Here is a 13,088-nt window from a genome sequence, read left to right as displayed (position 1 = left end):
CAAAAAGTTAAAAACCCAAAACTAAACATGTTTGGAAGATGAGCTACATATGGAAAGGCCGTCATACCAGTTGCATTTCCCAATCGTAATATGTATTTTTCACAAGGAACCTTAACATTTGTGCGACAGCCATGCGCAGTGTTTATTCGTTTCTGTCTCCATTGTATAGGTTTGCAAGTAAGATATGTTTGTCTCCTTCTCTTTCTAACTCACTGCCGGTGGGCAATTACCGAAGTGTCAAAACAGGGCTGAGCGCCGTGGAATAAGCGTTTGACATTGAACGAAGTGTCAAAAGAACCGGGGTTTCTGCCATCGCAATCGATGACTTAAGGGCTAATTAAACTTCCTTAACCCTAACGCCATAGTCGTAACCATACCCATATCCATAACAATCTCCAATGTGATCGATTAATGGTGCCTTGAACCTAAAAATCGCAAAATTTCATAAAAAAGAAGAAAACCCAAAAAATTACAAACATATCCCACAAAAAATAAGTCTCTTAGTCATAACGTATCCAAAACAATGAATAAAATCCACAAAAAGTTATTAAATTCACCAACTCAAATATTTTTAGGTTATGGATATGGCGAGAAACCAAAAACCAATTATTTGGCTTTGGTATGGTTAAGGCGTTAGCGTTATGGTATGGCACCATTAATCGATTACATTGATTTCCATAATGTAGGTTCGATCAGCTGTTTTATCTGGTTATGGTTTTATGGTTATAAGTCACCATTAATTGGCCCTTTAGTTGTAAACATTTACAATGGCTGCTTCGCTAACGATTGACGATGGAGAGTAAGAATATGTGTGAAGCAAGTCTGGCCCAATTGAGCTATGGCGCGAAGACCACTGATCTACATCCAAGTCATCGTTGTCAACGAAATAACCATCCGATTTACTTGTATCTGTAAAACTTATAAGTAAGAAGTCTTCTGATGATTTATCCAATGATATTCGCTGTTTTCAATTCCAGCTCCTTTTTTTATTTTGGGTGGCCGTTCCTATTTTAACACGCTTATATTAGCTTCGCTTGTATGTATGCTTGTTTTTAACTCTCTGGGCTAGGTGCGTACATCAGAGTTAGACCCGTCTAGCGGCAATTATTGAAGACTCGCGGCAGTGGTTAAATAACTCACTACAAAAGGAGTTGTGCTTAATGGCGGAGACACGAACCCCTGTGCTACGGCGTTTTGTTTAGTTTTTTTAAACTATATTTATGTTATTGTTTGATATACGCCATTAATTATAGAGACTACCTAAAAATCATGCATAGATTCTACATCATATCACAACTGAGGTGAGGTGAAATATCATTATAATTTAGTTATATATGTATGTACATCAAAGATATTGAAATTTTTCTAACCATTACACCGCGAAAATTTATTTCGCCAACCTATTATATGAATTCCCACAAAGTGTATATATGTACATATGTATGTAAAGATCAAAAACAATCTACATCTAAATTTTCAAAGCTATATGATTAACGGATTGCAAATATTTATAATTTTTTGTGTGGGTTTTGTTAATTTTCATAAAGTGTATGTATATCGTCGGCGTAATTTATAAAAATTTTCTCGTATTCAACCATTTTTTTAAACTTCGAAATTGGATTTTAAATCGACAGATAAAGAAGTTGCTGTGACATGATGTGCATGATTTTCCAACCAGTTTAAAGCTGGCCTTTTGAGTTAACTAGAAGTGAGTTGCTTTCCGGAATTTCGTAAAGAAGTCAAGTATTATTTGGCTTTTCTTAGGAATTGATCATTTTTTTCTGTATGGGTGTTTTGTATAAAATTATCTTTTGATATTATCACTTCTATTAGCATGAAAATGAATTGATGGTAGAAGCGCCTACCAACAAGTTTTTTTTATTTTTTTCTGTCCCACACTAATGCACATATTTGTAAGTTGTTTCTCTATCATAATCATTCTCATTTGCTTGCTGGCCTTTATCAAAACAAGTAGTATAAGTTAAGTTTGAGTTCGGTCGAGTTGCGTTTGTAATGGGAAAGGTGTACCACACTCTGACCGTTGTTGTGCTGCTTTTTGGTACACAAGCGACCAACAACAACGGGTTTATTCAGTGTTTGGCTGAATGATCGTTCAAATTTTAGTATTCGTATTCAGTATCTTGAAGTAAGCGGTAGTTCGTTTGGATTCAGTGGTCACGCTTTATGTTTTGTCTGATGATGGTAGAAAGGCAGTCGGCCGTGGCCAGTTTTTCGCGTGTAACAAAAAGTTTTATTTATGTATTCCAATTTAGCACATTTTCAACTGAACGGTTCGCGTAAACTCGAATAAATAGTTTTATGCATTTTTCTTTTGTTATTGTTTGGCCAAATAAACAATGAGTGCACGTAAATTTTAAAAATATTAATATACATATATATATATATATTTACAAAATGTTTTCCCACAACTAATATACGTGAATGTGTTTGCGAGTTTTTATCATTTTGTAATTGTTGTTATTGAATACGGTGGAAGTCTTAGTCGTAGATTCTGCAACTTAAAAAGACCGATGGGCGCATGCGCAAGCGTGGTATATTCGGTCGCGCTTTCCATCATCCAAAGCTAACCGACAAACCACAACCAATTGAAATATTTGAGCATATTGTTGTTATTATTTTTAAAATCAACGAATCGAAACGAGATTTAATTTTCTGTTAAAGTTGAAAACAATGCAATACTCTCACAAATATTAAAGTTGCCAATATGAGAAAAATTCGAATGGTGCGATAAAATTTGCAATAAAAGGTCCACTAAAATGAAAAGGTAGAAAAATATTTTCAAAAAATATTATACACCTACACACAGACATACATTTGACTTTATATTGAATCTTAAAATCATTCTTAAGTAAATAGAGTACGATCGAAAACGAAATATAAAAACTGGCAAAATTGTGCAAAACATTACTTTAACGCATAATCTTCACATTTTGCACTAAGAAAATCGTTTATAATTACATATATCGAATATGCTGGATAAATATGTCGGTCAAACAACTCTTTATCTCAGACAAATCGCTTTCCAACTGAGTAACACATACGCTTACATGTGCCATATTATATTTTGGTACGAATATAAATGTATACCCCATTGCATATTCATAGCCGCATATAACATTTGAAAAGATATTTTTTAAACAAAAGTTAGCTTTTGAGTCCTTTTATAATTTTTGAGTTTAAAAAAGATTAATAATTTCCGTGAATAAAAATGACTCGAAAACCACTCCCTCGTATGCTTGAAAGAAATTTAGCAAAATGAAATTTAAATTCAGCGATCACATTTTTTTTAATGCCTTTCGAAGAATATTAAAACTTGATAAATAAAAATGAAGGAACATGTTCGAAAGAGGAGTAGACATGACATTTGTCTGACATACATCAAATCAAAAAAAAAAAAAAAAACAAAAATTCAATTGTGGCCCGTTTGTTTGATGAAGCATAACTGTGAAACTTTTTTTAGACTAAAATTAAATTAAATAATTGGACATTATGCAGTACTTTGATTTTCATAAAGGAATCCTTTTACCAGTTCAAAACGAAAACAAAAAGTTTTAAATTATTCAAACATATTCCTATGATTGTGTCTTGAATGTGCGATGAGGTATAATTTATCTACTTATAGCGTTTCATCCATACATATATAGGTAAAGGGTGATCCATATTAGCATAATTTAGTCACATGTTATTTAAACAAAATCATTTCGTAGCTTGCCACTTAATACATATAATTGTAGAAAAGAAAATATTTCAAGAAACGCCACATGCGGTGCCGTGTAAGCTTTGCAAAGTGAGAATGCAATATATTTTTTGGGCAAGACATGAGCGGGCTTGGAAGACAGCGAGACACCGTGTCGTGCACATGCACATATTGTTGTTTCGTGTCCCTATTTTTAGATTTACAGCAGAAAAACTATAGGTATTTTCAGCCTTTGGAATACTTTATTTTCTATTAACAAGTTCATTAAATGCTTCTAATTCGTACAAGTCCCACTCGTGATACTTATATTTTAGATTTAAGCAATGAAACCATTTAAGAAAAACATATAATTTTACGAAAAGGTACTAACGGTATTTAAACAAAACAAGTTCCTTTCAAATATTCCCACTCGTGACAGTTATAAAATTTATTATAATTTGCATATATACAAAGATATTGTGACTTTTTTTACATAACAGTTATGGTTGAATGCTGAGTGCCTCCAGCTATCTATTAGAACCCGAAATCTCCAGCTGTTTTTTTTTTTTCAGAATGCTTCGGCAAAGATGAAATATTGCAAACGACTGTCCCACCCGTGATGATGGAGCATCCCAGTTCTGATCCTACCGTTCCTAATAGATAATAGGCTATAAACCGTCATAGATTGAAGTGTGAATGGGAATATTTGTTCTTCCTTCTTAAAATTTTTAAAAAAGGAAAACCCACCTTATGGATCACCCTTTAGATAAATATGTACATTTGTATGTCTGCATTTATGTGTTCGAGTTGATGCAAGAACGAAATCTAGTGCAAAACCGTACAAATAAAACTTACACGAACCGCACAATTTAGGAAAAACGAGAAATGCATATGCACACGTTCACCCATACATACAAATGAAATCTTTCCATAATGAAGCGCATTAGACGATGGTAACATCTGTACAACAACTTTTTACAAACCGATCCAAATGTCTGTCTGTGGAACCGGGCTGAGCTGCTTTTCTTAACTCAGATCTACTTTATTGGCATTCATTGTGGAAAATTCGAGCTGTAATGTTGTTCCCAACATTTTCATAGTTCAGTTTAAAATACCCATACACACATACTCATACTGATAAGAAAACGGTACATTTCTACAAACAAAATTAATTAAATGATCAACCGCTAATGTTGCCAAATTTTCATTCAAACTTAATTATGTACAGAAACCAGGGCGCACAAAAAAATATGTAAATTATGCACGTATAAATGTGTGTGTTTGTGTATATATGTATGTATGTATGTATGCATTTATGTTAAAATCGCAAGATGTGCAAAGGTTAATCGATATATCTAAATGTGTATGGATTATATGACACGAAACATCAAGTTGTGATTGTGTAAAACTTAACAATAAATAAAAAATTAATAATGAAAAGTGAAACCAACAAAAGCTTAATCATCATCCAAAATTAAAAATAAAGTGACAAAAATTCCTTTAAAACTAGAAAATTGTATGAGTTTTTAGGTTAAAATAGTGCATCATTTCAATTAATTTACTGACAATTTTTATATCAATTTGTAGCTCCGAATTTTTTTTTTAAATATTTCTTCGCCTTAATCTAACTAGACCTGACACAACTTTGCACATGTTCACATATTTCACTCGCTTAGGGTTTTGAAAATGTCCTTATCACTTAACACATCGCACCTTTTACTTTTCTCTTCTTTCCACTTATCATTCATGTGTTTGCAATTCTATTGCATCGATCCAGTTACTTCTCCACAATAAGTTCTAGAAAAGGCATTTTCGGTAGGATGACCACCAGCCTAACCTCCTATCGTCGTAGCAAAAAAAAAAGTAAATCAAACAACGATGTATCTTCTGTGGTGGCAGAGGTTAACGGTGTTAGTGGGGACGTACATCACTCATCCCAACATGTTTCTAATGATGATCTCTCAAATTTAGCTGATATGATGAACACAAATTTGGATAATGAGAAAAAACTATCGAATGAAGATGTAACTGTTGTCCGTAAAGAGCAAAACAATCGACGCAGTATTGTAAGGTAAGCAAGTCGAAATGATGTTTTTCTCTGTCAGAATTAAATGTAAATGAATAAATGCTTAGGTAGAACGTAAAGAACGAGGCGAATGTCAATGGGAGTATAGCAAAACGGTTTGTGGATGAATTTAATTAATATTTAAGGCCAGCTTTTTCCCCAAATTTAAACACGGAACTAAACTATAACTGGATCAACTCAATATTAAAATTAACTAAGTTTAAATAACTAAGCGCTATTGCGCTGTTTTTTAAGGTGTTTTGTAGTTTTGTATGACACTACGCGTTCCAATTTTCATCCAGATAAAAACAGCTGTTTTTTCTGTTGGAAATTATTTGAAAATCTAAAAAGACGAAAAAGAAGAAAGATACGTGGGGCCTATCGGCGTGCGTACGAATATCTTCAGAGGCTGGCTGAGGGAAATAATGCTCGAAAATTATACCAGGAGACCCGGCGTATAACCCTAGATCTGATGACCGGGACGGAGCGTACATATCACTTCCCCTCGTTGCTAGATAGCGAGGCAGTTGACGAACCACAATTGCAACAACTCCTACGCAAGATGTAAGAAGTGTGGGTTGCAGCAAAAAATGGTTAAACATGTTGTGTGCCCGTATTCTGCGCTCGCTAGCACGAAGTTCTGGCTATTTGGGGCGACGGCGTTATTGAAGCTTGAAACCGCAATAAACTTGGCTGTGGAAAATTTCAAAAATTTACGGACAGGACGGAGCTATTTTATGAAAAAAGTCCTGGAACCAATTAATTTCCAGGTTTGTCGTCCTGGTAACACTGTGGACAAATTCCGTCAATGTGAGGTCTTTATTCACCAACCATTAGTGCTCAACTTAAATACATTGAAAGCATTATCGGAGCCCTAATTATAGCTTATAATGTGTCTCGCTGTTTCCCTTTTAAATTGGCACGGATGTAAGTATTTCGAGCAAAACTGCCTCCGTGGTATGCCCTACGTCTATGGGGTTCCTCTGCAATAACTGTTTTTATTCCTCATCATATTGAGGATATGCTTCCCCATTTTTAATGCTATGCCTCCAAAATCCGCCCTTGTCTAGCCATCTATATCTACTCTAGCTATGGTATAGTTAAGATGGCTATGAAAAGTAAACTTGGAATCAAAGACCACCCCAAGATCAGTGATTTTAGAAGTTGTGAGCCACCAATAAAATATGAAGTAGGGATAAGAGTACGGGACTTGGAATAGGAGACATGGGAGCATTTTTTAATATTTAAGGGAAGCATATTTTTCTGACACCAAGCTACAACATTGTCAAGATCACTCTGAAGTTTCGCCGAGTCAGAGGGACACGTTATATTGCTAAAAATCTTCATGTCATCAGCATACAAGAGAAATTTAGATTATTTAAAACAAGTAGTAATATCATTGATTAACATCACAAAAAGAATCGGACCCAATATACTTCCCTGAGGAACCCCAGATGAGGCAATAAAAGAATTCGAGGACACCATCAACTACAACTTCACATGATCGATTAGAAAGATACGATTTAATCCAATTTAAAAAATTTGAATAGAAGGCAAAACTTTGTAACTTTGATATCAAAATACGATGGTTCACTTCGGAGAAAACTGCTAAATTAGAAGTGGTTGATCTCCAAGACATGAATCCATGCTGATCAACAGAGATGAGACGATGAATGGAGAAAAGAATTTTATTTTTCACTATGCATTCAAAAAGTTTTGAGACAGTAGAAATTTTAGAAATAGGGCGATAATTGGAAAAACCATTTTTATTGCCAGATTTCAAAACTGGCGTGATAAAGGAGATTTTCCAAGCATCAATGAAGAGGCCTTGCTCAAGGGATTTATTGAAAAGCAGCCAAATCGGGTAGGCGAGAGCTGCGCAATTTTTAAAAAGGCGAGACGACAACCCATCAACATCAGTCTGTGACGACATTTTGATTTGACGAATCCTAAGTTCAATATCATCTAAAGAGAGTTCAAGAGCCCCAAAGTTTAGTGAAAAACCACTAGCATCCAAGCCATTAAAAAAACCACCACTACTCAAGTCAGAGTCAGCCTCGAAATTCGTGCTGAAAAAATCTGCAAAATATTTGGAGCATCTAAAGCCGAATCCGCTTGTGTATCTTTGTAAAATACAGCAGAGGGAATACAGAACACGATCTATTTGACTTCACATAACGCCAAAAAGCCTTCGGATTCACTTTAATATCGTCTTCAAATTTACTTATATAATTCCGCTTCAAAACTTTGCTCAATGACTTAAATTCTTTCAAATATTTTAAATACAATTCTTTGGAAGTAGGAGACCTAGATTTTTTAAATTTTTTAAAAAACTTGTTTCGCAAATTCTTCAGTTTTTTCAACTCTTTTGTGAACCAAGGAATTTTATAAACTTTTTTTTTTACACTCGGAATATGTTCACAACAAATGCAATTTAAATTATTCTTAAAAATATTAAAACAACCGGTAGCTTCAACCTCAGCAAATAGCGAATCCCAATCAATAGACTCGATTTCCGCATTAACAGCATCAACATCGTAATTTTTAAAACAAAACTTGGAAAGTGAATCTTCTACGTAAGTATTAAACTCATAAAATTCCAAATGAAGAACAAGCGGTACATGATGGGGACCAGGATTGAACAGAGGGTCTAGACATTCCTGGAGGCAAAAATTCATGTTATCACTTAAAAGTATGAGATATAATATTCTATTAAGACTGTTATTAAAACTGTTAATCTGACTAAGGTCACATCTTGAGAAGTCGTCAATCAAATAGATTTCAGCAAACGCATTTGAAGACTTAGGAAGAAGCCCCCGACTATTATCAAAAGTAGACCATTCTAGATTACTGAGGTTGAAGTCGCCAAAAACGCAAACATAAACTAAAATATTATCAACATGCTCTTTATAAAGTAAATCACTACTAGTAGGCGGAACATAAGAAGCACAAATTAAAAGTTTAGTAACTCCATGTACAGAAACGCAAAGCATATCTAAAAGAGAATCAGCATTCGGCAATGGCGCCAAAGTCGCTCGATATTTTCGTCGAACCGCAATTAAAACGCCTCCTCCTCTAGACAGACCAGTTTTAATGCATCGCGATCTTTACGAAAAACGCAGAGTAACTTTTCATCGAAAAATTCACCATCCATAAAAGTGTCATTTAGCCAAGTCTCGACAATAACAAAGATGTCATAATCCAAGTTTGAACTCATCGTATATAGTGAGTCAGACTTCGTTCTTAGGCCTGATACGTTTTGAAAATAAATTTTAAGAATGAATATTAGCTACATCCCGTGTCGAGGTTTGCATAGAAATATTTAAACGGTTCCTTGTACCATCTGACCCAACCGATTGCCATTGGACATCGGTTGGACCTCGTCGTTTTTAAGTTAAAAGGACGCACAGCAATGTTTGAAGGCCATAAGTCAGGCACCAATAGCTTAGGTAGTACACTTTCCTCACCACCCAATATAAAATTAATATATCGCAGAAAATTGGGATCCACGCCAATCTTCACCAACCGAAAACAAGCAGTGGAGTTAACATCAATGCTAGTATGTTGAGAAATGTGACATTTTAATTTATCGGATGTGACCGAGGCAGAGAAAGGCGAAATATGCAACAACTTCCTTTTAGAAACAGCACTTAAGTCACCATTAATGCCCGACCCAACAACTAAAGGTGGCGCTAGCAAGCGCGAATTAATTTTATTACCATAATTGGGGGAGGGTCTAATGTTATCATTAGCATTGGCAGCATTATTGTTGCTTACAGCATTTTCCGGAATTGAACTAGTACCTGTAGTACCTGCATTCATTATAATTGTTAGAAGCGCTTTCTTTGTTATGTTGAGTTTTATTTCTTCGTTGGAATTTTTTTTTACTTAGCACTGTCTTCCATTGGTTTTGTTTACCAACAACTGCAGGAGACGAAGTAGATGAAGAAGATTGCAAAGCAATGGCGTTAGAAATTGGCGTCACAGTTGAAAGGTTGTTAACAAGAGCATCATTAGGCAACAACAACAACGGTGGTTGAGCAGCAGTACCAATACCAAGGATTATCGAAAATAAAAGAAGGTGTGAAGCAAGCTTCACAAAATTCTAGTAGGTCACATTCACCACTTACCACAGCAGAATTTGTTAAACTACCACTGTCTGTATTTGTTATTTAATAATCATTTTTACTCTTTTTATTCAGGTAATGAGTTCAGAATTTTAACTTTTAGTCTCTAAAACTCCAATCAGTGTATTTCTGTGCTTAAATTATGATAAAAATTGTGTTAAAGTTTTTGGTGTGGTGAAAGTGACCTACTAGAATTTTGTGAAGCTCCGCTGCTTTCCACCGAAGTTTGCGCCTGCAACATCTTCATTTTCGATAATATTTGCCAATACCAGCTGATAATGCATCGGCAATAGCACCGACGTCGACAGAGCCAGTAGCACCCGTTGGGGCGCACGCAGAAGCTGGCTCCATTGATGAAGCAGAGTTTTTTTTCTTTACACTACAGAAACTTTCAAATTGTGTGAGCAATTGAGATAATAAAGAATTATTTTCGTTGATCTTACAGTGCAAGTCACGAACCTCAGCTTGAAGAGAATCAGTTTTATGACGTAAGCACTCATTATCTTCGCGCAAAGCAGTCATATCAGAAAGAACAAAAATTTTGGAATATAAAGATGTTGCATGCGCGAACTTCGGTGGAAAGCAGCGGAGCGTAACAAAATTCTAGTAGGTCACTTTCACCACACCAAAAACTTTAACACAATTTTTAACATAATTTAAGCACAGAAATACACTGCCTGGAGTTTTAGAGAGTAAAAATGTGAATTCTGAACACATTAGATGAATAAAAAGTGTACAAATAATTGTTAAATAACAAATACAGGCAGTGGTAGTTTAACAAATTCTGCTGTGGTAAGTGGTGAATGTGACCTACTAGAATTTTGTGAAGCTTGCCTCACACGATTTTTCGTCCATGCAATATCTCTGTATTATCCCAGCCAGCATTTTTTGAAAATTTTGATCAAAAAATATTCAAATATCATACCCCAAAATGATTAAAAACGTTCAAATTTAAAAGCATTTTCTGTTCGAAAATTAACGTATCGTCGGGAGAAAAATGTACCATAAATGTGATTATTCTTGAATAATCATTTATGATTCATATTTCGAAAAGCTTTTTATTCATATTTGATATCATTGTAAAATTGAGCTTTAATTGTTTTAGAGTAATATTTGACTACTTTTCAGAGTCATTTTCTGATCATATTCGTGAACATATTTCAATTGTTTTCGTTGAGATTTTTGAATCATTTTTGAATGCGATTATGATGCATTTGTTCTTCATATCTCATTCTAAATATACACTACATAATAATCGTATTTCATCAGGGGAAGAAAGCATGCGGAAGTGAGCTATTTGAACCACAGGTCACTCGCAAACAAACTTGACCTATATATACCTGCGACTACAACATCCAACATCAGGTATGATCGTCAATATCTTAAAATACGATACGGCACGGGATGTTGAAGACATACCCAGGTACATATGTCAACAGAGTTTCACTTACCTGGTCAAATAGCTCACACCTTTTGTATTGTCCAACTATTATGTATTTTCTGGGAAGCCGAAGGTGGAGAAATGGTTGGGGAAATCTTCGGGCACGAGCAGCATTTTCATTACATTGTCTTGAAGAATGTCTTAATAATAAAAATTTTATATACATATTTTTTCTGAACTTCATGATTGAAAAAATGTGTGTATGTGAAAAAAATAAGATTTCCAATTAAAAGTAAAGTTTTAACAAGTATAAAACTCATTATTCAGTCAACAATTATAGTCAGAAAACATTCAGAAAACTGATTGAAAAATTATTATAAATTTTTGATCACCTAAAGTAAACACATTTAATTCAAATATGATTCCAAAATGTGATTGAAAAACTATATTCAGTTTTTGATCATCAAAGGTAAACATATTTGATTATTGTTTTGTTGGTTTTTATGAAATATTAAAATTTAATCATCAAAGGACTTCAAAAATGATTCCAAAAAGTGATCGAAAAATGCTTTTCAGTTTTTGATCATCAAACGTATTCATATTTGATTATTTCTTTTGTTCAATTGTATGATAACTCATTATTTAGTCAGGAATAGTAATCAAATTGTATTTATATGTAGGGAAATTGAAAATTTTATCATCTAAATGCTGAATGGGATATCGTTTCTGGAAAGAAGTTGAGTATTGACAATTTTCAACTCAGCAAAATTATTAACAATATCAGAGTGCGGAATTGGCATTTGCACTTGTGTGGCTTGTTGTTGTTGTAACGACGACTCGTTTTGCTGAGCGGGAGCACACAAACCACAGATGTATATACTATCAGCATTATTAAGATGATTGAAATCGGCAGGCATGTTACCAACAACACAATTCATATGATAAATTTCTCTGCAATTTTCACACTGCACTGAAGTTTGAGCGCGCTCAACTCTGTGGCCACAGAAACAAGGCATATTAAATCAAAAGTTAAAATATGATATGCACAGAAAAAAAAAGCAAACAAGAGTCAATGTCTCTAACACACTTTTTGATTGTTAAGCGGCATTAAATAAAAAAGTTAAAAACTCGAAAATTAAATTAAAAATAGAAGAAAAACTCTGAGCACGGAAAAACACAACCGTTCACGGCGACGTAACCAACTTTCTGAAATTTTTATATCTAAAATTAAATGTTTCCTAAATATCAACAAATAAATGTGTGCGTCTGTTGTCTTTCCCTTTTATTGCAATTCACTTCATTTGAAACATACATATTTCAAAAGCGTGTGACGTCACAAGAAGTTTCACTGTTACTTGGTTCATGCAATATATGTATGTGTTTAACACAAAACCCAAATGTTATCCGCTCAAACCTTCTCGGGGCGCTCACAATTAAATAATCCAAAATATGTGGTAAATAATACAATCAGAAATACGATTGTTTAGGAGTTTTTTATGACTTCGGTATAATGAAAATTATGAGCCGTCAGAAACAAAGCAAGTTTGGAACAAATATTCATATTTTTTTTGGAAAATTTTTCATTTGAAAAAATTTGAATATTCGCATACATACATACATATATAAGTGGCTCACATCTTATTTCGCGCAGCTACAGAACAAAACTGTTAAGCTACATATATAGAAAGGAAACTAGTGACGGTGCCCAAAAAATTCAAATGCACAATTTTAATAAAAATACGCTTTTATTTGAACAAATACTTAATTTTCATTGTGTTTACACGTGTTTGCTAATATTTAATTAAAACTGAAGTTATC

General features: G+C 34.1%; 1 protein-coding gene across 12 annotated transcripts in view; it reads left to right on the top strand.

Annotated features, from left to right (window-relative positions):
* Positions 1–13,088, top strand: part of f (forked) — a 231,506-nt gene that overhangs the window by 123,468 nt on the left and 94,950 nt on the right. The window contains exons 1-2 of one of the 12 annotated variants that reach the window (XM_067778485.1): positions 1,998–2,146; positions 5,475–5,768. The exons of 3 other annotated variants lie outside the window; for them this stretch is intronic. In XM_067778485.1, the coding sequence (XP_067634586.1) occupies positions 2,106–2,146; positions 5,475–5,768 (335 nt within the window). In that variant the 5' untranslated portion in view covers positions 1,998–2,105. 8 more of the 12 variants (XM_067778492.1, XM_067778487.1, XM_067778491.1 and 5 more) reach the window with 8 other exon arrangements.

The sequence above is a fragment of the Eurosta solidaginis genome, chromosome 4 (assembly GCF_040869045.1).
Source record: "Eurosta solidaginis isolate ZX-2024a chromosome 4, ASM4086904v1, whole genome shotgun sequence".
NCBI lineage: Eukaryota > Metazoa > Arthropoda > Insecta > Diptera > Tephritidae > Eurosta > Eurosta solidaginis.
This window is presented reverse-complemented; position numbering and strand designations above follow the sequence as displayed.